This window comes from Elephas maximus, chromosome 15 (genome assembly GCF_024166365.1).
Source record: "Elephas maximus indicus isolate mEleMax1 chromosome 15, mEleMax1 primary haplotype, whole genome shotgun sequence".
NCBI classification, from domain to species: domain Eukaryota; kingdom Metazoa; phylum Chordata; class Mammalia; order Proboscidea; family Elephantidae; genus Elephas; species Elephas maximus.
Genome location: NC_064833.1, coordinates 2,508,778 through 2,535,943, shown reverse-complemented (window position 1 = coordinate 2,535,943; position 27,166 = coordinate 2,508,778). Strand labels below are relative to the sequence as shown.

At 59.4% G+C, this 27,166-nt stretch overlaps 1 protein-coding gene across 15 annotated transcripts in view; it reads right to left on the bottom strand.

Annotated features, from left to right (window-relative positions):
- Positions 1-27,166, bottom strand: part of TSNARE1 (t-SNARE domain containing 1) — a 230,922-nt gene that overhangs the window by 73,852 nt on the left and 129,904 nt on the right. For 4 of the 15 annotated variants that reach the window (XM_049853648.1, XM_049853646.1, XM_049853650.1 and 1 more), the window contains exons 10-12: positions 26,315-26,479; positions 10,080-10,152; positions 3,162-3,244 (exon numbers count right to left, since the gene is read on the bottom strand). In XM_049853648.1, coding sequence (XP_049709605.1) covers positions 3,162-3,244; positions 10,080-10,152; positions 26,315-26,479 — 321 coding nt within the window. Of the gene's footprint in view, positions 1-1,991; positions 2,392-3,156; positions 3,245-3,370; positions 3,771-5,795; positions 7,599-10,079; positions 10,153-26,314; positions 26,480-27,166 lie in introns of those variants that run through there. The other 11 variants (XM_049853638.1, XM_049853643.1, XM_049853639.1 and 8 more) reach the window with 7 other exon arrangements.

The window sequence follows — 27,166 nt, the reverse complement described above, 5'->3', positions numbered from 1 at the left end:
ATCTATCACCCATCCATCCACCCGCTATCCGTCCACCACCCATCCATCTTCCATCCATCCATCTATTCATCCTTCCATCCTCCAAACCATCCATCTTCCATCCATTCATTCACCATCCATCCATCCGTCCTCCATCCACCCTCCAACCACATACCCATCCATCCCCCATCCATTCATCCTCCACCCATTCACCCTTTCTCCTTCCCTCTACCCTCCATCCATCCATTTGTTCATCCACCATCCATCTAGCCTCCTTCCATATTCCATCCATCCATCCATCTATTCTCCCTCTGCCCTCCCCCTTCCTCCACCTCCTTCCACCCATCATCAATCCATCCACCCATCATTCATCCATTTGTTCATCCATCTTCCATCTGTCATCCATCCACCCACCTGTCCATCTGGCTATCCATCCATACATCCACTCACCCACCCACTCACTCATCTATAATTTGTCCTTCCATCCATTCATGCCTGCATCCATTCATCCTTCCAGTCTGTCCATGTACCCATTCATCTGTGCATCCACTTGGTCACCAAGGTACCCATCCATCAGTCTGTCCATGCACTCATCCACCTGGGTGGCTGTCCCCAGAAGGATGAGAGGGTAAACATGAGAGCAGAGTTTCCCTGGGCAGCAGGAAAAGCTCTGGAGTTAGAATCCTGTAGACTTGGGCTCCAAACCCACTCCGCCTCTCGACTGCCATGTGACCTAAGCAAAGACGTTTCTCTTCTTTGGCTTCAAATTCCTAATCTGCAAATGGTTTTAGGGATCTCTAAGATCACGATAAGTGTGAAGAAGTCAACAAAGGCCCAGGAAAGCTGACTGCCTGAGAAGTGGGGCTGTGGAGATGCCCTGTGTTGCCGGATGCTCCCTGACAAGTGTAGAAGGGCCCTCGTGGTGGAAGCAGGAGGATGTGAACACACGGCAGTGACTTTGGGGGTGATCTCATGTTTCTGAACCCCATCCACCTCACCTATAAAGTTGGGACAGCACCTGCTGTGCAGTGGGAAATGGGCTGGTGACAGCCCTGACTTGTCATGCCTGGCATGGGCTCACTGGGCATGAACCAGGGAGTCTGTACCTGATGAGGTGTCCATGGGCATAGGTGGTGGCCCAGTTGCCACCGCCTCCGTTTCCTCCTCCTCCACTTCCTCCTTCTTCTTCTTCTCCTCCTCCTCCTCACTGGCACATCTTCCTCCCTCTCTCCCAGGCACCTGCCCATCCTTCCGACCAGTCAACCCTAGGTGCTCAGGGGAGGGAGCCATCCTGCAGTCTGTTGCCATCCTCTTGAAATGCCAGCTTCAGTGAGGACTGGGCCCTGGGGCACTGCCACTCGGGACACATCCCACTGGGTGAGGCTAGGAGAGCAGCTACAGACACCACTGTCCAGTCCAGGGTGGCCCAGGAAGGACCCAGCGGAGTGCTGGCCACAAACGGAGAGGTTCCGAGTGGAGAGCTAGCGTCAGGTTCGTAAACCAGAGGCGAGGCCATGGGTGGGGCTGGAAGAGCCCCAAGTCAGACGACTGGCCATCCTGCACAAGACATTGGACCCATGCGCTGTCTCCTCCTGGGCCTGGCGTTCACTGGGGTCCTTGGAAGTGGAGTCCGAGTGGCCATTGACACAGGAAAGGTGGGGCCAAGGGAGGGATCAGCCTCCACTCTCACACCAAGGCTCACCCACCAGACACTCAGAGTGAGCCGGGGCCATGCTTTGTGGGGGTCTGCTGCAACGGTGCTCAGGCCCCCACCCGCCCAACGCAACCACAGTGACCTTGCCGAGCCCACACAACACCCAGGAGCAGAGCCTACCCACAGCATAAGCAGCCTGAGCGGAGGATCACGGCGCCCCATCTGTCCAGGACGTCTCTGCCCCACCATTCAGACCCCACTCTCACCACACAGCCCCCTACCGGCCCCCCCATCTGCTCTGCTCCTCACAGCCCCCACCCTCACCACTAAGCCTGCTGCCTGCCCCCCCTGCGACGCTCTTCCTTTGGCCTCTGGCACACTGTCCCGCTGCCTAGACAACCGCCTGTCCTTCAGGACAGAGCATGGACATGCCCAAAGGACACACCCCCCTGGTCTGGGCACTCTTCTGTGCCCCAGAGCCTAGGTCTGCCCAATCTCGATGGACTCTGGACTCGGCTCTATGCAGCTCACTGTCCCTCCCCCGCCCCAGGATGTGCTCAGGGGAGCGGCCCAGAGCAGTCATGTCCAGTCAGCACCAGCTCGGAGCAGAGGCCTGCAGGGAGTGACGGGTCAAGCGAGGGAGAGGCCCTGGGCCAGGATCAGCCTGGCCTGGTCAGGCCCCACGTGGTCCTGGTCCCCAAGCCTGTTCCCAGCACCTCGATCGGTTGCCATTAAGTCAGCTCCAACTCATGGTGGCCCTGTGTGTGTCAGAACAGAATTGCACCCCACAGGGTTTTCGATGGCTGATTTGTCAGAAGCAGCTCACCTGGACTGTCTTCTGAGGTGCCTCTGGGTAGGCTCAAAGCCTGAAGGGTTTGAGGCACCCGGGGCCTCCCCTCCAGGAACAAAAGGCCCGAGCTCTGTGCCCAGTCCCTCTAAGTCCATCAGCTTGCCCCAGGCAGTCTGCAGGAGGAAGGTCCCCTCTCCAGGGTCAGGCCCTGAATGGCCAGGGTTGACACACGGCGCCCCCCCACCACCCCATCCAGCACCCAAAGCTGCACCCTGTAAGCAGTGAAAACAGAGATGTGCTTGACCTTCTGGGAGAAAGGGGGCACCCAGGGCTTTCTGTAGGAGCAGATGCAAAACGCCAGTCACAGCCAAGTGAACTTGTGCTCTGGGGGAGCCCAGGACCTCTGGCAACATGGGCACCTCGCCCACCCGCACTCCAAGCCAGGGGGGGCCCACCCTGCGGCGCCGAGAGGGACAGTGGCGGGAGTGCCAATGTGAGAACCTGGCAGTGATGTTATGGATGTCACAGACCACCGCTGAGGCCATCACCGAGCACACCCCCACCCGCCCCTGCACCGTGGCTGCAGCCACTAGGGCTGGAGGCAGCCTGGAAGGCTCAGGGAAGACCCTGAGGGCATGCCTTCCCACACACTGGGGCAGGGCTGGGCTTTCTGGATGGATGGACAGACTTCGGCCCCATGGCATTGGGGTGGGGTGCTCTGGCCTCACACCGACTTACTTGGTGCCGGCTGGCTCCTGCCAGGAGCTCCTGGGCCGACTCCACGTGCGAGGAAGAGGCCTGGATGCTGGCTTCAATACTGTCTGCAAATCAAGATAACAGAAGGCAGTTACCACGGAGACCCAGCGCCCTGACCCAGGAGCCCTCAAGACGAGCCCTGCTGGAGGAGCAGCCTTGGGGACGGGATGACCCTGGTGTCACAGCTATACCTCTGGTAGCCACGGTAGTCATGAGCGGCTTCCTCAAAAGGCCACAGGAAGTGGCTGAGGCCACCAGGGGTTCTCCAAGGGGCTTGTCTTCCTGGCACTGCTCGGCGGCGGGTGCTGCCAGGACAGGGGGACGGGCCCTTCTCAGCACCCTGCTGCGGGTGGGTGGGGACGGCCTTTCAAGAAGAGTGGAGGCCGGGCAGGTCCTGGCTCTGAGCTCTGGACGGCCCTCTGCCCCCTGGGCCTGGATCCCTGTGAAGGGGAGGAACCCGCCTCTGCCCGTCTCACAGACTGTTGTGAGGACACAGTCGGGTCTGCTGGGCCCTGGGGTCAGCATGTGCTGAACGAGTAGCGCATCTGGGGACCAATCGGCAATTCGGATGTGGTGTCAGGCTACTGGCAACTAGAACGTGGGGTAAAGAAAGGCCAGAAGGAGTATGAACACAGTATCCACAGTGCTGCACCACGTGCCCATGTGAGCCCCAACAAGCCCGGCAGTTCCTGGGCACCTGAGGCAGTGCCAGGACACCAGAATATTCCACATACGTAACAGAAGCAAAAAAGAGGCACCCATAGAACACGAGCCAACCCACTACGGATGCGTCACTCAGCCCAGCTGGGCCCACTACAGATGTGTCGACTGGTGGGGGTGGCACATGGACCGCGGTAATGAAAATGAGGGGTCCCCTTATGGGGTGAGGGACCAGGCAGCTCTCAGTGCTTCAGTTTCCCGTCTACCAACAGGATGAAGGCGGCAGCCACCCAGGAAGCTAAGGTGCACGTGATTCTGTGGCAGCCTGAACCAAGCCCACGAGGCCCGGACAAAGGCCGCCATTACACTGGCGACAGGTCACAGGCACGGATCTTAAATCTGCTGGTTCTTCAAAGAAAGGGGTGCTGTCAGACAGCGTGCCTCCAAAACAGGCATTCTGGTAAGAATTTTGGAGGCAGAAAGACCTCAGCCCGAATCTTCAGCTCTGCTATAGAGCTGTGCAGCCCTGGGCGCAGCCCTCGCTTGCCTGTGGCTGGGGGGCTGGAACGAAAACCTCGTCACACTCCGGGCACTGCTCTTGGTGCCTCATCATCCCTGGGTGCGCTGATCTGCTCCAAGGGTATGGAGCCCAGGGATAGAGCCAGCCTGGGGGTCGGTCCCTCCCTCTGTGGCTCTGACCAGCCCGTGTGCATCTTGGAGAGTCCCTGCTCGAATCTGCACGGCCCCCATATGCGGAAGCCCCTAGGCAGGGAGGGCCCGTGGGCCCTACCTTTGGGAAATCCCTCTGCCAAGTTCACTGGTCCAGGCCTCACCCTGACCCTTTCACTGGCGGCCACAGACTCTCTGCCCCAACCCACTTGTTATGGTCCCCACCTGGGAGCACCCTCTGGGGGCTCCTGCCCAGTGTAAGTCAGGTGCTGGGTGGGGACAAGCTCCGTGGGGCCTGGAAAGTGAGGAGGCTGTGGGCAAGGGCCCCTGCCTCCCCTGGGCCGCGGAACCAGCTCCTCCTCCTGCCACTTCACCAGCTGCAGCCAGCACTCTACACAGCATACCTGAGGGTCGCTACCTCTCCAGGGGCCTGGACGAGGATGAGAAGGAAGGACAGGGCCACATATTTGACTTATTCACCCGCAGCTGCCACTGCGGGCACCGGCCACACGCCAGCGCCTGTCTCTGAGTAGCAGGTCATCCATAGGAAGGCAGAAGGGGGATGCGCTAAGACCACCCTGGGCGGCCAGGCCACCCATGGACACAGGACAAATGGCCCAGACCGCACGGAGACTGCGGGTCCTGGTCCACGCGGGTCTCGTCTTGGCTGCCTGGGAGGCACAGATGGTTCTACAGATGAAGTCCTCCTGGGGGCTGGGGTCTGTGGGGACTGCAGAGGCGTCCTCAGCAGGGTGGACTCCAGGGTCAGAGAGACCCCTGGCCCCCAGCTCCTCCCCCCAGCCCTGCGTGAGGATGCAGAGGGGTCACCTCCGCTTGAAGACCAAGGTCCCAGGCCGATGCAGGGGGGACCTTTCAGCTGTGATGTGTCCCCCACACCACCAGTCTCCTGCAGCCCCTGCCTGCACCCCAACTGCCGCCTGCCCACAGGGTGCCAGCCCCTCCCATGCTTCCCTCTCCATCATTTACAAACACACAGGGCAGACCACGCCCACAAGGGCTCTGACACCAGCAGGGTTAGGCCGCTTCCTGACGTCAGCGGTCAGGCCACTCCTACAAGGAGCTCCCGCCAACAGAAGCTGCCAGTCAGTGAGGCCGTCCACAGAGGCCTCCAGAGCGTCGCCTGCGCGAGGTCTCGAACTCCTGCTGGTTTCCCGGGGCGACAGACATACTGGCACCCAGTTTCCCCATGCCCCACCCACTGCCAGCCCTTCACCACCCTGCGCCGCGCCCCACCGCACCCTCCTCCAGGCCAGCCTCTGCACAGACCATGAGACCTGCCCTGGGGACTGGGTCACAGCCTGCCCCACCTCCACACAGGCAGGTCTTCCTCCAACTCTGCCCACCTCCCGGGCCTGCCCCAGGGCTCATTCCGCAGGCCCACGCCCCAGGCTCGGCCCTGCTCTGCCCCCAGCCTCCCAGGGCCTGGGCTTTCCGGGTCCACATCTCCCCTGAGCCTCTGGCTTGTGGAGTCTTTCGGAGCCCCACGGCCCCACCCGGTCGCTGTCACCCCCACGAGATTGTGCAGCTGAAGGCGCCTGCAAGCACCCGTGGCCACTACAGTTCTACCCAGGCCTGATCTCGGCGTTTGGAGGCCACAGCTGGCTCGTGTCCAGGTGGCTGTCCTGCTGTCCCAGATCCGCTGCACCAGGTCAACTGGGCCTCAGGAGAGTCCAGAGAGGAGGGGGTTGTCCTGCTCCCCGGAGTCCTTCAGTAGCTCCAGGAGGGAGCTCTGCTGGAGGAGGGTGCGTGGCAGGTGCTCTTGGTCCCACGGGCTTGGAGAGGGCAGAGGAGTGTGGCGGCAGGAGGCGGAGTGTGGAGGAGGAGGAGGCGGTGAGGAGCAGCCGGCATCACAAGGAGCAGGAGGCGGCTGAGAGCCAGGAAAGACCCAGCCAAGTGCCCATCTTCCTCACCAGGCACAGAAGCTTCCAGAGAAGGCAGTGGGCCATTGGCTCTGATGGGGAAGGGGCGCACCATGAGAGCTGGAGCCTAGAAAAGGCAGGTTTGCCCACCACAGCCGAGTCAGGATGGTGGGTTAGTCAATCGCCGTTCCGCAGTGCCAGGGAGGAGCCCTGGCCTCTGGCCAGCTCCGAGTCTTGACTGCTCCCACCTCACCCCTCTCTCATGGGTGTGTGGGGGGCAGGGGGTCTCACCCTCTTTTTGACCCTTTCCCTGCTTTCTCATGGCACACCCCTTCTCTGGCTCAGCCCCACAGATGAATGTGCAAAGGGGCTTCCAAGCAGTGAGGAGGGTGGGGGCGTATCTTCTAACCCTGTGGGCAGCAGTGGGGAGGGGGCTTCTCTGCTGGGACCTGTGCGTTGTAGAAGCCTGGCTGCCTATCGACATCAGTGACTGTGACGGACATGAGAGTCACCTGAGGCCTGGGGCTGCACTGCGCCTGGTTTGGGGTAACCCCACAGGACCATGAACTGGGTGGCGGGAGGAGCTGAAGTTGAGGCTCAGCTCCTCTAATACCAGGACGGCAGCCCCTCCCTGGCCCTCAGCCTCGGTTTCCCCATCTATACATGGGGTGGGGGAGTGTGCAGGGCCAACTCCTCGGGGGAACACACGCAGGAAGGGCCCACTTACTTGGCAGGGGCTCAGCCCCCTGGCCCTCACCTGGGGGGGCCAGGGCAGAGAAGGTCTCTGCTACCATGCGCTCGATGGGCGTGAGGATGGGGGCGGGGCCGCCCCCGGCCAGGGCACGTGGCTGCTCCGCCAGCTTCTTGCGCACCACCCCGCGCAGGTCCCGCCACTTGTGTTTGAGGTCACCCAGGTCACGGTGGCAGTAACCCAGCGCATTGACAGCCTGCAGGATGCGGTTCCATACACGGTGCTTGCGGGCAGGTGGGCCCCGCAGCACCCCAAACAGCAGTGGGTAATGCCTCGTGACTTTCTGTACCAGCACCTCCGTCTCCTGAGGGCTGAAGTTGGGCTTGCGCGTCTTGATGCGAGAGTGGGCGCCCGGCCGCAGGGGCGTGGAGCCCGGCCCATCACCTGGCAGCAGGGCTGCCTCGGCCGGCTCAGGGCTGCAGCTCCGCCGGCAGGTGGCCTTGCCTCCACTGCTGGACCCTGGAAAGGCACCGGAGGCTAGGCGGAGGCTGTGCGTCCAGAGGGGCAGCCCCAGCCCCGGCCCTGGCCCTGGCCCCGGGGTCACTGCAGAAACACTCCGAGCACCGGGCACTTGTGCCCACAGCCCAGTGCAGAGGAGTCTCTGATACTCAAGGAGCTTCCCCCACCCACCCTGGCCCTGGTCGCTTAGCCTTGCCTGCCCTCGGCCCACAACCACTCCCCACAAGCTTCCTGGGGTTGGGGAGGGGGGGTTGTGCCTGCCCCACAGGAGACGGATCCGCAGTCAGTCATCACTGGGATGGTCATGCACGCCATTCTTCGAAGCCCATCTCACTGACCGGTGGCTAGGCCGAGGGGGACAGTAGGCAAGGGGTATGGGGCACCCTGGAGGCAAGCTGTTGGCCACAGATCAGCCTCCCAGGGAGCTCGGGCTCTGTGGAGCCAAGAATCGGGGAGGAGCCCACTCCTCTGCCCGACACCCAGAGATGGGACAGCTGCCCCAAGGGCCATGGGAAATGGCTGGTCCTCAGAGCCTCAGGCCCCAGCGTGGCTGCAGGGTCATTCACTGCCGCCAGGTAGACAGTAAGGTGGCAGTCAGCCAGGAGCAGAGGGAGAGAGGCAGGGGTGTGGCGGAGCCCTGTGGCTACTGGCTGGAAGCTGGTGGCCGGGGCCAGCTGTCTGGGGACCTGAGACTGGCTCCTCTTGGGCAGCCCTTCTCCAGCTGAATAGACAGAGGCCAGGCCAGAGGCCTCCAACAGTCCCCGCGCCTGCCTGGGACTCGGGGCATCAGCCCTGTGGAAGGGATGGCAGTCTGGAAGCCCTCTGGATCCCCCTGCACCCTGAGCCTTCCTTCAGGGTGGGCCACACAGACAGGCTGGGCCACCACATGACCACACCAGTGTCCAGTGTAGCCTCATGGCTGGTGAGTGGAGGCTGGCACCCCAGGAGTCACAGCTGGGCCCCACCACCACGCCAGCCCAGCCCGTCCACTGCAGCCGCTTCACAGGAGGGCACCCAGCAGGCCCAGGCTGCCTGGGCCCTGGAGGGGGCTGTTTCCTGCTCGGTGGCCATCTGCCATTGCTTCACCTGCTCTGTATTCAAGACAGTTTTGGCCCAGCTTGTAGCCTGGACTCAATAAATGGGTGAGTTTTAAGAACTGTTCTTTCTGCTTCCTTTGTGGGTGCCTGCTCCACGCACTGGGCCAGCTCCTAGGGAGCAGGGGTGGGCAGCTCGGGAAGCCTTAGCCGGCACTGAAGCTTTGGGACCAGGGGTACAGCAGGGGGGTACCTCTGCAGGGAACCCCACAGGTGACTCTACAGGGTACCAGTAGGGACGGCTGAGAGTGCCCCCCAATTCCTGGCAGTGGGTGACCAAGGATGAGCCAGGACCGGTGGCTGGGAGTCAACAGGCTCAGGCGGGGTGTTCCCAGCCCTCTGGCCTGTGTCCCCATCTCTGGGAGGGACGCCCCCCCTCGCTGACACACCCACCTCATCCCAGCTGCTCCCACCAGGGCCTGCCGGTGCCCCCAGTGTGGGGGTCCTGGTCCCTGGGTACAAGCCCAGGGGCAGGGCTGCGACTTCCACCCCCACACACCCAGGCCCCTCCTGGCCACTGGGCCCCAGCACCAGGCCCTCTGACCCAGAGTGAGGGGAAAGGGCTGCTGCCTGGTCACCAGCATCCACCCATAGCCACCCCCGTGACTATTTATAGTTTACCTCCTTTAAAGAGGAAACTGGCGTAGCGGTTAAGTGCTATGGCTGCTAACCAAAAGGTCGGCAGTTCAAATCCACCAGGCGCTCCTTGGAAACTTTACGGGGCAGTTCTACTCTGTCCTATATAGGGTCTACTATGAGACGGAATCAACTCGACAGCAGTGGGTTTAGTTTTTTGGTTTTCCTTTAAAGAGGAAAGCAGGCCCGGGGAAAAGGTGGCTGAGGCTTTTTGAGGGCGGCCTAGTGTGTGGAGTTGTCTGTCATGGTGGGGTGGTCTTCTGACATTGCGCCCTGGCCAGGCCTGGGTGCTTCCCTTTGCCACCCCCCACGTGCCCATCTCCTTCCACACAGCCTGCCTAGCCCTGCCCCGCCCTGCAGTCCACAGAGAAGCAGCCTGGCCCTGGGCGGTCAGGGGCAGAATAGAGACACATTGTGGCTCCCTACCCTATGTCTGAGCACCTTGCCTGCACACCTGGGAGTCCGTGGTGGGGAAGGCAGGCCAGGGTAGAGGCATGGAAGCCAGGGACTCCCTCAGGGGCAGAATGGGGGTGCCCTCCTGCATGACCTCTTACCCCCTGCTTGACTTCCTGAGGGGTTGCGGAGACAGCTGGGAGGTGGGGGAGGGGAGCAGAGGCTCCGTCCTCGGGCTATGGCCCTGGGCTCACTCATCCCAAGGCGGCTTCCCCCACACCTGGAGGAAGGGTGGTGGCTGGGAAGCAGGAGCAGGCCCTCGGCAGCAGGTGACCTGTGGGTGGACTGAGGTACCTACCAACGGCCTCTCCTTGCTCCGACACCATGGAGGCCAAATCCTTCATGATCTGGTTCACGTCCAGCAAGTCGCCCTGTGGAAAAAAGACGGCGACTGTGTTACGCGTGTGAATGGTTCCACAACCTGCAGGGGCATGGTCCACCGTAGCGTGCCAAGTGAGCCCAGAGCAGCAGGTGAAGCTCACAGAACCAAGGACCAGGAAGCATCTAGGGACCAGCCGGTCTGGCCACTTCCTGTCAGGGGAGGCAGGCCCAGGATCACTGAGCAAGTCAGAGACGGGCTGGGACCTGAACACTTCTGATACCAAGGTCACGTCCCAAGCTTTCTGAGTATCCCAGGAACATGAGCTCCTTGACTGGGCACTGAGGGATCCATGGTCTAGCACAGGACACAGCCGAGTCACCAGTGATGTCCTGGAGGCCTGACGAGAGGAGGGAAGAGACTTCCAGAGCAGGACACTCTGCTGCACCCCTTACAGGGCCATCAACCCTGCAGACGCCTCATCCCCACACCCGAACTTGCTTGGAGGCTCCTTGACGGAATGGTCCTGCCTTTCCCTCTCTGTGTAACCAGCTCATAGGATAGGCCAGCACACAAGTTCTGCTCAATAAATACTGAAAGGACAGAATGTATGATGCCGGGTGAAAAAAACGGATGGATGGAGAATGGATGGTGGATGCGTGGGTTGACGGACGGATGGTGGGCAGACGGATGGATGGACGGACGGACGGATGGATGGTGGATGGACAAATGGTGGATGGTGGATGAATAGATGGCGGATGGATGACGGATGGTGGATGGATGGAGGGACGGAGGGAAGGAGGGAGGGTTGGAGGGATGGATGGAGGGATGGTGGATGGATGGATGGATGGATGGATGGATGGTGGATGGATGGATGGTGGGTGAATGGATGGATGGTGGATGGATGGATGGTGGGTAGATGGAGGGTGGATGAATGGATGGGCGGTGGATGGATGATGGATGGATGGTGGATGGATGGTGCATGGATGGATGGTGGATGGATGATGGATGGATGGATGGTGGGTGAATGGATGGATGGTGGATGGATGGTAGGTGGATGCATGATGGATGGATGGTGGATGAATGGATGGGCGGTGGATGGATGATGGATGGATGGTGGATGGATGATGGATGGATGGTGGATGAATGGATGGGTGGTGGATGGATGATGGATGGATGGTGAATGAATGGATGGGGGGTGGATGGATGATGGATGGATGGATGGTGGGTGAATGGATGGATGGTGGGTGGATGGATGGGCGGTGGATGGTGGATGAATGCATGGGCGGTGGATGGATGATGGATGGATTGTGAATGAATGGATCGGCGGTGGATGGATGATGGATGGATGGATGGTGGATGAATGGATGGGTGGTGGATGGATGGTGGGTGAATGGATGGATGGTGGGTGAATGGATGGATGGTGGATGGATGGATGGTGGGTGGATGGATGGTGGATGGATGGATGGTGGATGGATGATGGATGGATGGATGGTGGGTGAATGGATGGGAGGTGGATGGATGATGGATGGATGGTGGATGGATGATGGATGGATGGTGGATGAATGGATGGGCGGTGGATGGATGGATGGTGGATGGATGGTGGATGGATGATGGATGGATGGTGGATGAATGGATGGGCGGTGGATGGATGATGGATGGATGGTGGATGGATGATGGATGGATGGTGGATGAATGGATGGGCGGTGGATGGATGATGGATGGATGGTGGATGGATGATGGATGGATGGTGGATGAATGGATGGGCGGTGGATGGATGATGGATGGATGGTGGATGGATGATGGATGGATGGTGGATGAATGGATGGGCGGTGGATGGATGATGGATGGATGGTGGATGGATGGTGGATGGAGGGTGGAGGAATGGATGGGCGGTGGATGGATGGATGGTGGATGGATGGTGAATGGATGGATGGTGGATGGATGGATGGTGGGTGAATGGATGGGCGGTGGATGGATGATGGATGGATGGTGGGTGAATGGATGGATGGTGGATGGATGGTGGATGGATGGTGGATGGATGGATGGTGGGTGAATGGATGGGCGGTGGATGGATGATGGATGGATGGTGGATGGATGATGGATGGATGGTGGATGAATGGATGGGCGGTGGATGGATGATGGATGGATGGTGGATGGATGATGGATGGATGGTGGATGAATGGATGGGCGGTGGATGGATGATGGATGGATGGTGGATGGATGGTGGATGGATGGTGGATGAATGGATGGGCGGTGGATGGATGGATGGTGGGTGAATGGATGGGCGGTGGATGGATGGATGGTGGATGGATGGATGGTGGGTGAATGGATGGGCGGTGGATGGATGATGGATGGATGGTGGATGGATGATGGATGGATGGTGGATGAATGGATGGGCAGTGGATGGATGATGGATGGATGGTGGATGGATGGTGGATGGATGGATGGGCGGTGGATGGATGATGGATGGATGGTGGATGGATGATGGACGGATGGTGGATGGATGATGGATGGATGGTGGATGGATGGTGGGTGAATGGATGGATGGTGGATGGATGATGGATGGATGGTGGATGGATGGTGGGTGAATGGATGGATGGTGGATGGATGGTGGGTGGATGGATGGGCGGTGGATGGATGATGGATGGATGGTGGATGGATGATGGATGGATGGTGGATGGATGGATGGGGGATGGATGATGGATGGATGGTGGATGGATGGTGGGTGAATGGATGGATGGTGGATGGATGGTGGATGGATGGTGGGTGGATGGATGGGTGGTGGATGGATGGTGGGTGGATGGATGGTGGGTGGATGGATGGATGGTGGATGGATGATGGATGGATGGTGGATGGATGGTGGGTGGACGGATGGGCGGTGGATGGATGATGGATGGATGGTGGATGGATGGTGGGTGGATGGATGGGCGGTGGATGGATGATGGATGGATGGTGGATGGATGATGGATGGATGGTGGATGGATGGTGGGTGGATGATGGATGGATGGATGATGGATGGATGGTGGATGGATGATGGATGGATGGATGGTGGATGGATGGTGGGTGGATGGATGGTGGGTGAATGGATGGATGGTGGATGGATGGTGGGTGGATGGATGGGCGGTGGATGGATGATGGATGGATGGTGGATGGATGATGGATGGATGGATGATGGATGGATGGTGGATGGATGGTGGGTGGATGGATGGGCGGTGGATGGATGATGGATGGATGGTGGATGGATGGTGGGTGGATGGATGGGCGGTGGATGGATGGATGGTGGATGGATGGTGGGTGGATGGTTGGGCGGTGGATGGATGATGGATGAATGGTGGATGGATGGATGGTGGGTGGATGGATGGTGGGTGGATGGATGGATGGTGGATGGATGGATGGTGGATGGATGATGGATGGATGGTGGATGGATGGTGGATGGATGGTGGGTGGATGGATGGTGGGTGGATGGATGGTGGATGGATGGTGGGTGAATGGATGGATGGTGGATGGATGGTGGGTGGATGGATGGGCGGTGGATGGATGATGGATGGATGGTGGATGGATGATGGATGGATGGTGGATGGATGGATGGTGGATGGATGATGGATGGATGGTGGATGGATGGTGGGTGAATGGATGGATGGTGGATGGATGGTGGGTGGATGGATGGGCGGTGGATGGATGATGGATGGATGGTGGATGGATGATGTATGGATGGTGGATGGATGGATGGTGGATGGATGATGGATGGATGGTGGGTGAATGGATGGATGGTGGATGGATGGTGGATGGATGGTGGGTGGATGGATGGGCGGTGGATGGATGGTGGGTGGATGGATGGTGGGTGGATGGATGGATGGTGGATGGATGATGGATGGATGGTGGATGGATGGTGGGTGGATGGATGGGCGGTGGATGGATGGTGGGTGGATGGATGGATGGTGGATGGATGATGGATGGATGGTGGATGGATGGTGGGTGGATGGATGGGCGGTGGATGGATGATGGATGGATGGTGGCTGGATGGATGGTGGATGGATGGATGGTGGATGGATGATGGATGGATGGTGGATGGATGGTGGGTGGATGGATGGGCGGTGGATGGATGATGGATGGATGGTGGATGGATGATGGATGGATGCATGGTGGATGGATGGTGGGTGGATGGATGGTGGGTGGATGGATGGTGGATGGATGATGGATGGATGGTGGATGGATGGTGGGTGAATGGATGGATGATGGATGGATGGTGGATGGATGGTGGATGGATGGTGGGTGGATGGTGGGTGGATGGATGGATGGTGGATGGATGGTGGGTGGATGGATGGTGGATGGATGGATGGTGGATGGATGATGGATGGATGGTGGATGGATGGTGGGTGTATGGATGGGCGGTGGATGGATGATGGATGGATGGTGGATGGATGATGGATGGATGGATGGTGGATGGATTGTGGGTGGGTGGATGGATGGTGGATGGATGATGGATGGATGGTGGATGGATGGTGGGTGAATGGATGGATGGTGGATGGATGGTGGATGGATGGTGGGTGGATGGATGGATGGTGGATGGATGGTGGGTGGATGGATGGTGGGTGGATGGATGGTGGGTGGATGGATGGATGGTGGATGGATGGATGGTGGATGGATGATGGATGGATGGTGGATGGATGGTGGGTGGATGGATGGGCGGTGGATGGATGATGGATGGATGGTGGATGGATGATGTATGGATGGATGGTGGATGGATGGTGGGTGGATGGATGGTGGGTGGATGGATGGTGGATGGATGACGGATGGATGGTGGATGGATGGTGGGTGAATGGATGGATGGTGGATGGATGGTGGATGGATGGTGGGTGGATGGATGGTGGATGGATGGATGGTGGGTGGATGGATGGTGGGTGGATGGATGGTGGGTGGATGGATGGTGGGTGGATGGTGGGTGGATGGATGGATGGTGGATGGATGGTGGGTGGATGGATGGTGGGTGGATGGATGGTGGGTGGATGGATGGATGGTGGATGGATGGATGATGGATGGATGGTGGATGGATGGATGATGGATGGATGGTGGATGGATGGTGGGTGGGTGGATGGTGGGTGGATGGATGGTGGATGGATGGATGATGGATGGATGCATGGGGGATGGATGGTGGGTGGATGGATGGTGGATGGATGGATGGTGGATGGATGACGGATGGATGGTGGATGGATGCTGGGTGAATGGATGGATGATGGATGGATGGATGGTGGATGGATGGTGGGTGGATGGATGGTGGGTGGATGGATGGTGGATGGATGATGGATGGATGGTGGATGGATGGTGGATGGATGGATGATGGATGGATGGTGGATGGATGGTGGATGGATGGTGGGTGGATGGATGGTGGGTGGATGGATGGTGGATGGATGGTGGGTGAATGGATGGATGGTGGATGGATGGTGGGTGGATGGATGGGCGGTGGATGGATGATGGATGGATGGTGGATGGATGATGGATGGATGGTGGATGGATGGATGGTGGATGGATGATGGATGGATGGTGGATGGATGGTGGGTGAATGGATGGATGGTGGATGGATGGTGGGTGGATGGATGGGCGGTGGATGGATGATGGATGGATGGTGGATGGATGATGTATGGATGGTGGATGGATGGATGGTGGATGGATGATGGATGGATGGTGGGTGAATGGATGGATGGTGGATGGATGGTGGATGGATGGTGGGTGGATGGATGGGCGGTGGATGGATGGTGGGTGGATGGATGGTGGGTGGATGGATGGATGGTGGATGGATGATGGATGGATGGTGGATGGATGGTGGGTGGATGGATGGGCGGTGGATGGATGGTGGGTGGATGGATGGATGGTGGATGGATGATGGATGGATGGTGGATGGATGGTGGGTGGATGGATGGGCGGTGGATGGATGATGGATGGATGGTGGCTGGATGGATGGTGGATGGATGGATGGTGGATGGATGATGGATGGATGGTGGATGGATGGTGGGTGGATGGATGGGCGGTGGATGGATGATGGATGGGATGGATGGATGGATGGATGGAAGGATAGATGGGTAGATGGTGGATGGATGGTGGGTGGATGGATGGTGGGTGGATGGATGGTGGATGGATGGTGGATGGATGATGGATGGATGGTGGATGGATGGTGGGTGGATGGATGGTGGATGGATGGTGGGTGGATGGATGGTGGATGGATGGTGGGTGGATGGATGGTGGGTGGATGGATGGTGGGTGGATGGATGGTGGATGGATGATGGATGGATGGTGGATGGATGGTGGATGGATGGTGGGTGGATGGATGGTGGGTGGATGGATGGTGGATGGATGATGGATGGATGGTGGATGGATGGTGGATGGATGGTGGATGGATGGTGGATGGATAGTGGGTGAATGGATGGATGGTGGATGGATAGTGGGTGAATGGATGGATGGTGGATGGATGGTGGGTGCATGGATGGGCGGTGGATGGATGATGGATGGATGGTGGATGGATGGTGGGTGGATGGATGGGCGGTGGATGGATGATGGATGGATGGTGGATGGATGGTGGGTGGATGGATGGGCGGTGGATGGATGATGGATGGATGGTGGATGGATGGTGGGTGGATGGATGGGCGGTGGATGGATGATGGATGGGATGGATGGATGGATGGAAGGATAGATGGGTAGATGGCGGATGGATAGGTGGTTGGCTGTACAGATGGCTGGATGGGATGGGTGGGGGGTAGGCAGATAAACGGTTAGATGGGTGAGTAATGGATGGATGCATGGGTGGTGAATAGTTGGATGGATGATAGATAGGTGATTGCTCCTGTAAATGGTTGGATGAGTGTGTAGGTGGGTGGTTGGATGGATGGGTGAATGTTAGATGGGTAGATGAATGGTGGGATGGGTAGATAGAGGGATGGATAAGAGGGTGGGTGAGTGGATGGTTGGATGGGTGGTCAAATGGTTGGATGGGGGGCAAACAGATGGCTGTGTGGGTGAATGGATGGATGGATAGGAGTGTGGATGGCTGGATGGTGGAATGGGTGGACAAATGGTTGGATGGGTGGGTGGATGGATGGAGAGATAGGAGTGTGGGTGGGGCGGGTGGTTAGATGGGGGGACAAATGGTTGGATGGGGGGTGGGTGGATGGATAGGAGTGTGGTTAGATGGGTGGACGAATAGTTGGATGGGTGAGTGGATGGATGGAGAGACGAGTGGATGAATGGGTCGGTAGATGGTAGACCCTTTGCTATCAGAAGACTGAGTGACTCCATGAAACCACCAAATGGGGTAAGGAACAGAAACGGGCTGGGCCTTTGGGGAGCCCCCAACCCCAGCATGTCAGGCTGGCTTCTTGCATCCTCTACCCTGACCTGACTTCTTAGTTCCTTTTGCCCAGTAATGTGGCAGGGACGCTCATGAGAGAAATGGTCACACGGCTCACAGACTAGGCACCTGCAGCTGTGCTGGGTGAGGCACACTTCCACCTTCACACCCGGTAGCATCTGTGAGGGCAGATCCCTGCACCCATGTGCAAGGAGGGAACAGGGGCACTGAGAGGTGCGGAAGGTCTCTCAGAAAGGGGCTGAGCTGGATTCATATCTGTGCCCACTGCACAGAGGACGGCCACCACTGACCAGCTGGCACTGCTAACCTCTCTGAGCCACCTGTCCTCGCTCCCCCCTGAGCAAACTCTACCTCCATCTCCAGCGCCCTGCCATGTAAAGTCCTTCACAGGACGCCCGGCTCATGGCTGGGTCGCGTGGAGCCAGGAAAGCCCCTCCGCCTGCAGAGGCTGAGGCGGTGGGGCGGGGGGGTTGTCGCGTGGCCCCTGCCCCAACATGCCCACCAACTGCTATGTGCCTGGAGCCAGGATTGATTGCCACGAGGGTCATTTCACGCCACCACAAGACATTACAGGAGATTCATTTTCTTTTTAGAAGCATTCAGGGAAATGAGGCAATTAACATGATCCTGCACCATCAATTGCGATTCAATTACTGTGCTCAAGTGTGGCTGAGGGGCGGTGTTTTGTGGGAATCTGCAGTGGCTGGAAGGGGAGGTGAGCCAGCACGGGCCACAGGTCTCACTCAGGTGGAACTGCAGGGCATGCGGGTGCCACAGACGGCAGGCTGGCTCTGGCTCCCATCACCACTGCCTTTGAGGGGGTGTGGCTCCCAGGCAGGGAGGCCACATGTAAACTCCACGCTGAGGTCAGGGGTCAAGGTCATGAGCCAAGACTGTTACCTTCACCAGACTCCCAGGTACCACCCAACCCCGTCAGGAGGCATGAGCACCATACACCAACCCGACCCTGGCACTGGTCACGCTCATTCCAGCTGTGAACAGGTGTGGCCGGCCGACGAGCCTGGCCTGGCTGCACTTGGCCTCGTCCCAGGCAGAGGCTTACTCAGCCTGGCCACACTGTGTGGGAGTGCCTTCTTCTGCCTGCACTGCAGACAGAGAGACCGAGGCACAGAGCAGCCAAGTCATTTGTCCAGGGATATGCAGCTAGAAATGCTTGAGCCAGGACTCGAACCCAGGTTCAGGCTGGCCCTGACCCTGGTCGCTTCCCACCCCAGCCCCACCATGTAGCTCACAACTGCATGGTATCAGGAAAGGGCCTCATGACCACTCATGCGGTCCCACCCTGGGAGAGTCACCAGCCTCTGGTGGTGGGCCCTCCAGGGGCGTCCCCTGTGACACCTGCCTGTGTGGGGCAGATCACTATGTGCTGTGACCACTCCCCCTGAGCAGGAGCAGCTAAGCGCCAGCTGGCATGGGCTTCCCGTGTCCCTTCCAGCCACGGTGACAGTCTTGGTGAAGGAGGGAGCAGGAAGAAACCCAGGGCAGTGGGGTGTTTGAGTGGGGATGTGAGCTGGTGCCTCCCAGGGAGCCCAGGACCCAGCCTCAGGCACATGGGCGCAAGCAGGAGCACCAGTGAGTCCTGTGGCCTGCCTCAGTGTTCCGGGTTCGTACGTCCCTGTGAACAGCAGCTGCTGTACTGGGCGTTCCCCGCCTGGTGCACAGCTCTAGCCACTAACCTGGGCAACCAAGTATCCCCCCAGCAAAGCCTCTGACACAGCAGCAGGGCACATCCAACTCGTGAGGGCTCTGGGGTGGCACTGAGAGGCACTGGCCACAGCTGTTTCCCAACTCACTGAGACTTGCCCGCTGTTGCCATGCTGGGATTACAAACTGCTCTCCCACCAGGGCCTGGGCTCCCTCAGGATGTGGTCAATGCTATGGCTGGGGATGGTTGCCAAGAGCCACCAGAGGCTGGCTGCATGCTGGCCACCCAGGCCAGGTCCCCACTGTCCCACCATCCGTTCGCACATCCATAGGACTGGCAGGCAGGCTCGGTCACAGTGGGACCAACAGGGCCAGTGAAGGGAGGGGGCAGCCATGTTCCCAGGTTGGGCCCCTGCCAGAGCTCTGTCCACGCCTTGATGGACACAGCAGAGAGGCAGTAGGGCACAGTGACGACTCGGCTCACTCACCCTGCAACAGTTGGAATGTTCACTTGTGCCATGGCCAGCACAGGGACACACAGATGAGCCAGACAGAGACCCACTCCCAGACACCCGCCCCCAGAGCTGAGGAAGCACCAAACAGTGAGCACTGCTACAGGAGGAAGAAAGGCCTGGCAAGCTACTTCCAAAAACTCAGCCACTGACAACCCCAAGGAGCACAGTTCTACTCTGATACACATGGGGGTCACTGTAGTCGGGGTCAACTCGACGGCACCTGGCTTTTTATTACAGGAGATGGGTAGGGAGGCCCACCAGGGAATGAGCCAGAGACCCAGCAGAGGGAACACGTCCCAGGCGGAAGTCCATTCTTAGTCCAGAGAAGTGAGGTCAAGGCCAGGCTGGGGGCTGACGGGAAGGCAGACCGGGATGGGAGCAGGTAGCCAAGAGCCCTTCCTGCCAATGACCTGGGAACTGGGCGTGTGGGGTGGCCCTAGCTGGGGCCACGAGCCCTGGTGTGGGCCGGAGAGAGCAAGAGAAAGCCCAGGAGGAGCAAGAGCAAGACTTAAAAAAAAAACTTAGTAAATGTTTAAATCATGCAGTTATTCTTCTGATTGCTTCTAAAACCAGAACTCATTAAAGACCTCACAGAATCTTCTTTCTCCTTTCACTGGCACTGCACAACAACCACCTTGCACAGGGCATAATAGAGCCTCAGTGCGTGTGTGTGTGTGTGTGTGTGTGTGTGTATGCGTGAGCGCATGCTTCCCTTCACTTTTAAGAAGAGGAAGAAAAAAATACCACTGCATTTTTCCCTACCATTTTTGCACTCTTACAGCTGGAAGCTTGGCAACCGTCCACCTTCAGAGGGCCGTCCCAGTTAATGGGATAGTAGCCAAGTTTTACCTACTTATTTATTTACTGGCCTATTTATATGCAGATATGAACCAGATCAATCACGCCCCTGCCTTCAGGCTGGCAAGGCAGCCACAGCAGAGGGGTGGGGGCTCCACCTGAGCTCCTAGTTCTAGCCCTCCCCGGCGGTTTCCTCACCCCCGTCCTCCTCCTCCAACGCCTGCCAGGTAGCCATGGTAACAGAGCAACTGGCGTGCTTGGGCACTGCACCTGGGTCAGGTGATGCCAGCACTTGGAGCACAGGGCCCTCACAGGTGAGATGGGCTTGGCTAGAAGGCTCCTGCACAGGCCATGCAGCTAGGGACCGGGTAGCCCTGCTGGGGAAGGGGGTCCATCTGCCTCTGGATCCGGCTCCCTCCGGGAGACCAGTGCTGGGGGCCCTGCCACGAGCTGGAGGCACGCTAAGGAGCACGTGCCCACCTTATCCTACCTTGCACCACCTGCTGCAGATGGACAGCAAGCCTCGGTCAGGGGTTCTCTGATGGGCTCACAGTAGGTGGGGCTCTCCAGGATGGCTCTCTCTGCTCCAGGGCTCTGCCACTAACTGACCTGTGGGGTGACCCTGGGGATCTCAGCCATCCCCCTCACCTGGGAAGAGGCTAACCGAAGACAATCACCAGAATGTCACACCTAGTACCCCCAGTCCTGGAGCCGGGCTTGGCCCAGCTGTCCACAGGGGCTGTGTGGCCTGGCCCGTCCTGACGCTCTGGGCTCCCTCTCGGCTTTGATGGAACTAGAGCCCACAGGTGCTCGCCCGCGGGGTCCGTGAAAGGGTGCGCACAGGTGCTCACCTGCAGGGGTCCGTGAGAGGGTGCATACACAGGGGCTCACCCGCAGGGGCTCTGGGGGATCCGTGAGAAGGTGCACACACAGGTGCTCACCCGCAGGGTCCGTGAAAGGGTGTCCACAAGGGCTCACCCTCAGGGGCTCTGGGGGGTCACTGAGGAGGTGCACACACAGGGGGTCAGCTTCAGGGGCTCTGGGGGGGTCCCTGAGGAGGTGCACACACAGGAGCTCACCCTCAGGGGCTCTGGGGTGTCCGTGAGAGGGTGCACACACAGGGGCTCACCCTCAGGGGCTCTGGGGGGTCACTGAGGAGGTGCACACACAGGGGGTCAGCTTCAGGGGCTCTGGGGGGGTCCCTGAGGAGGTACACACACAGGAGCTCACCCTCAGGGGCTCTGGGGGGTCCATGAGAGGGTGCACACACAGGGGTTCACCTTCAGGGACTCTGGTGTATCCCTGAGGAGGTGCACACACAGGGGCTCACCCTCAGGGGCTCTGAGGGGTAAGTGAGAATGTGGACACACAGGGGCTCACCCTCAGGGGCTCTTGGGGCTCTCAGGAGTGGGTGAGACAGTGGATACACACTGGTAACGGAGCAGAACCCTCTCATCCCAATGCGAGTCTCATCCCAGTATGTGAAACACGCCCGTCTATCTGTCCATCCGTCCATCCACACGTTCTTTCAACAACTACTGACCAGGTACCCACGTTGTGTCAGGCACCCGCTGAGGTCAGGGAACACTGCAATGAGCAGGGCAGACACAGACCCCTATTTCCTGGGGCTCTCATTCCAGCAGGAAGAGGCAAATGATGTCAAGACACGGACTGAACAAGCAGGACGTCCCCTCCAGGAAGGCAGAGCGGAGAAGGGAGACAGATGTGTGTGCACGCATGTGTGCGCCTGGACAGCGGACATTTGAGCGAAGCCTTGAAAGAGACAGGGCGCCCGTGGCCCAAGCATCAGAGAGGCTCAGCCAGGCAGGAGTGTGAGGTGCCTGGCTGTTCTGAGGCCAGCGAGGAGGCGGGGCAGCCGGAGAGAGGGGTCAGGAGGGGTCACGTGCCAACACCTTGCCCACTCCACATGCTGGTCTTACAACGGCGACCCCCCGCCCCCCCACTCCTGACCCTGCAGAGACCTCTCTAACTGCCTGGATTCACACAGAAGTGGTGCTGCGTGACTTCCAGGCTGCGTCCCAAGAAGCCATGTGCACCCTCACCTTTGGAACCCGGCCTCCACAGCCCCGCACTTCTGAAACCTAGGACCAGCAAGGGGCCCTGACAAGCTGAGGCCAGGAGTGCAGTCCTGGTCCTGCCAGGAGAGAACCAGCACACCCCTCCGAGAAGGCAGCACCTTGGGCCATTATCAGCCATTAGCACCTCCACTCAGTCAGTGCCATACCTCAGGTGGCAGCTGGGGGCTGACACCTGGCTTAGCAGTGAGCTGAGTGAGCTAACAGCAACACCAGGGCGGTTCCGAGGAAGAGGGACTGGATTGGATGAGGGGATCGTGGCACTGAGGGGTGCTGTGTCCCCACCCCGCAGGTTAGCAAGTGTATCAGGCATTAGTTCATAGCAGTATTCTCACCTTCTGGCTGACTAGCCCTCTCAACAGCCTGAGCAATTGACACAATTGTGCCCATTTTACAGAACAGAGGCTCTGAGGAAAGACCTGCTCAGGGTGGCTCAGCCAGGAGGTGGCATGGCTGGATCTGGGACCCCTGGGGCCTACCAGGAGCTTCTCTCTGGGAGCTGTGCTCACTCTGCCCTGCTGGGTGCCGTCACCTCACCTCTCAGGCCTGGGGGCCTGCAGCCCGAGAAGGCATGTGCACAGCATATCTCCGTCACCCCCACCCCCAGCCCCAGCGCCTCCTCCCCTCAGCACCGTGGGGGCCAGTCTGCGTTCCCACAGCTCCTCTCTCACTATCTCAGGAACCCTCTGCTTCTGACCCCTGCCAGGGCAAGATCTATGCCAATTCCAGACCAGGACATGGCCCAGAGCGGGGACAGAGGGGCTGCAGCACGGTGAAAGGTGGCACCCGAGAGTCGGGACCAGCCGGCCCAGGGTCTTCGGGATCACCGTGGGGCCCCAGACCCTCACCTCGCTCGCTGGGCCCCAGTGGGCTCAGCCCCAGAAAGCACACACGGGCAGGGAGGAGCAGGGACCTGGGCTGAGGTGGCCTGGGTGCCTGCTCCTCGACCCAGCTGGGCTTCATGGGTCTGGCAGAGCTGCTGCAGTGGTTACAGTGCCGTGAGGGGCCTGGGTGGACAGAAAGATGGTGAGGGGGCAGCAGACAACCCTGGGGACAGCAGTGGCTCTCCACTTCGCCTGCCGTATGGGGAGAGGACAGGGCAGAGTCTGCTGGACGGGCCTAACTGGGTGCCCAGACGGTCCCTGGAGCAGCGGCGTAGATCGCTGGTTCATGCCCACTCCTGGCCGAGGCTGCCACGGAAACACAATTAAAGCTCACACTTCTAATACCTCAACGTGGCCACTCCGTTTACTCTCTCAGCAGACACAGCCACGGGCTGGGAGGCTGCGGGGCCAGCACCACCACAGCGGCTCCAGGACTCCCAGACACCCAGGACACCCAGGACCCTCGGGAAGCCCAGGGCATGGCCCAGCTCAGGGAGGTGGCTGAGGCTGGGAGGAGCCAGGGACCACCTGCCTGAAGTCCTGGCAGCCTTGGGGAGCCGCGCCCCTCAGGGCCAGTCCTCCCCTCTGAGCAAGGGGGCAGTAACCTTACTGGAATGCAGGCGGGACTGGGGCCGGGCAGAGGAGCCACTTCTGTGCAGGGAAGGGCTCCCGGCTTCCCGACAGGCTGTCCCGGATACTCTCCGAGGCTGGGGGCTGCCCCGGGGAGGGGCTATTGGGCGCCACTTCCTGACCAGTGAAGGGGGGGCACATCCACCAACTGCCCATTTTACAGATGAAGCGACCTTGGATGGCGAGAGTCCAAGGTAACCAGTGAGTTGGCAGCAGAGACAGGCCCTCAGCCGGGCCTTCATATTCCCGATCTTAGCTTTGTCCCATAAGGACAATTTGGGGACACAGTGTGGGATCAGCAGTTTACCCCATGGGGAGCCCCCCAGGGGTTCCACTGACTCAGCCCTGCACCCTCGGTGCTGAGGGGCTCAGAGCCCCCTCCCCACAGACCCTGGCCACCCGAGGGGCTCAGAGCCTCCTCCCCACAGACTCTGGCCACCTGAGGGCTCACAGAGCCTCCAGGTGCCGGTCAGAGACAGACCAGAGGAGAGGTGGACAGGAAGGATTCAGGCAAAAGCTTAGCTTGTGCTGTGACTCCCATCTCCCCTCCAGGCCTCAGTTTCCCCATCCATCCTCCTATCCCCTACCAACCACCAAGGTAAAGGCCCTGGGGAATCTGTCTGCATTAGTTAACGCATAAAATCATGCAAATTCAAAAGCCCCCGGGGATGGGGGGTGGGTGGGAGCTGAATGGGGGAGGCGTGAGTGGGTGGTGATAACAAGTCTGCTAAATTCCACACGGAAAAAGTTTGCAAGCAGCCAAGGTGTGAAATCGCCACGTGTGTCCTTTGAGGCTGTTTCCTGCAGCCCCTCCCCACAACATCCCCAAACAAGCTCGCCCCTCAGTAACGGCAGCACAGAGGGCCCCAGCCACCCAGCACTCGGCCGCTGGGTCCTCGAGGGACCTGGGGACTTGGCTCCGAACAGCCTGGCAGGAGAGCAGGGCCCCACGCTGTGGCAGCCACTTGGCCGGCCCTACAGGTGCAGGCTCCCCCCCTCCCTAACCAGGCTGAGCCGCTGTCACCAGGCTGCCAACCTGGGGCAGGCTTTCTTCAAGGCCAAGGACAATTTGTCCTCTGGTTTTCCTGTCCCTAATCGGAGGGCAAGATCAGGGCCGTGCGGCCAAACTTAGGCTGCCTCCAAGAACCACAGGGCACTTTCCCCAATGGCCGCCCCCTCAGCATGAGCCTGGGGTCACTGAAGAGCCCCAGGAAGGCACTACCTCACCAAGGTCACCCAGCAAGCCAGGGCTCCAGCCCCAGGGTCTCCCTGTAAGACAGGGAACACAGGGATCCCCAAATCTGCAATTCACACAAACAAATTAAAGTAACAAAGCAACAAGAAATGGGCTAGGGTGCAGAAACAAAGCCATCCCCCAGAATGAAGGGGCAGGGTATCAGAAAACAGCCCACAAACTTCCTTAAAGTTGTCTTTCAGAAGCAGCCTGATGAAACCAGCCCCAGGGACATGCGCAGAACATCCACCTGTGACCCCTGTGTGACCTTCTACCAGGGCAGTGACGGGCTGCAGCCACAGCTGGGCAATTGAACTTGGGGAGCAAGAGGCTGTGCAAGCGGGACACCCCATAGTAAGTCCTGCTTCAAATCCCAGAGGCCACTGGGACAGGAGCCACCTTAGAAAGTGGCTGTGCACGCACCGTAGTTAACATATCTCCGCCCAGATGGGCCACCTCCTGGAAAGCCCCACCTATACCTATGAATAAACATAAATCTTTTCCTGCCCTAAAACCTTTAAGAACCTGTGCAAATCCTTCGTTGTGCGAGACGGGGTAAGCGTTACCTAGGCCCTCCTCGTCTCCCCTTGCAAGCCTCTTCAGTAAGCTTTGCTCAAGTGGACAACTCTCCGTGCCTCACCTGCTCATTCTGGACCGGCGAGAGGCAAGACCCTTACTCAATTTCAGCAACACCTGCAACCCCAGCCCAGCACAGGACTGCGGGGGCTCAGGGCTCACAGGTAAAGCGCCCGTCCACCCACCCTGTGTGGGCCTCCAGTCTGCACAGCAGGCAACCTCAGGCACACACACACAGAACACACGTGCACACACGTGTGTGGGTATACACACACATACATGCACACGTATGCACACCCCTTTACACACGCACACATATACAAGCACGCATATGCACACATGTACACGTGTGAACCACAGGCGTGCACACCTGCACATGTATGCACAGTACACATGCATCACACACGCATGCACACACGCATGCACACAGGCACACGTGAACTGCTGCCTCACCTCGATCTGCAGGATGGCCTCCTCCCGCAGCCGGATGGCCTCCAGGTCCTCCTCGGTGAGCTCGGGAAGCAGCGCCTGCTCCTGGCTTTGCCAAATGTCGCTGCCGCCTCCGTTGAAGATCTTCTCGTCATCGGCCAGCTCGCCAAGACGGGCCTGGGGGCTCTGCTGACCACAGAGATAGCTTGTTAGCATGGCACACTCACATTACAGACACACCAAGCTCAGGTGTCCTCACATGGCTGGAAGGGGCGGGGAGACTGAAGGTCTGAGGCCATACATGCTGCCTTGTAGCCCAGGCCTCCACGGTCTTGTGTGCCGCGCTCCGAGCCCACGCAGCACACTGAGCGACCGGGAGGAGGCCGAGCTGGGGCTCTGTGTTCTGAGGGCAGTGGGCTGGGGGCCTCTGCCTGTACCCCTGCTGTGTCTGGTGGGCAGGGTGCTGGGCGGGCTGTGGCTGTGTGTGTCTGAGTGTGTGTAATCACAGGGAGACAGAGGGCACAGGGCAGAGAAGCAGGACCGTGGCCTGGCATGGCCTCTGGCCCTGTCTCCACCTGCCTCAGGCTTCTCATCTTTAAAGCCCTTTATGTCAGTCTTCTCCCTCAAGGACCTGGACTCAGCCCTGTTATGGGGGCAGTTGCAGCTGTCTCACCGCCTCCTGCAAAGCCTCCTGAGGTGGTGTCTTGCCCACGGTGGGGACAAGGTGGAGCAGCAGAGCATCCCTGCAGGCAGAGGCTGGGCCAGGGTGACTGGAGCTCCTAAAGCCATCCTGCCCCTGCCACAAACACACAGCCTGACGCCCCAGTAGACACTGGCCCCCAGGAGCCTTCCTCGCTATTAAGCCCCCCAGGAACC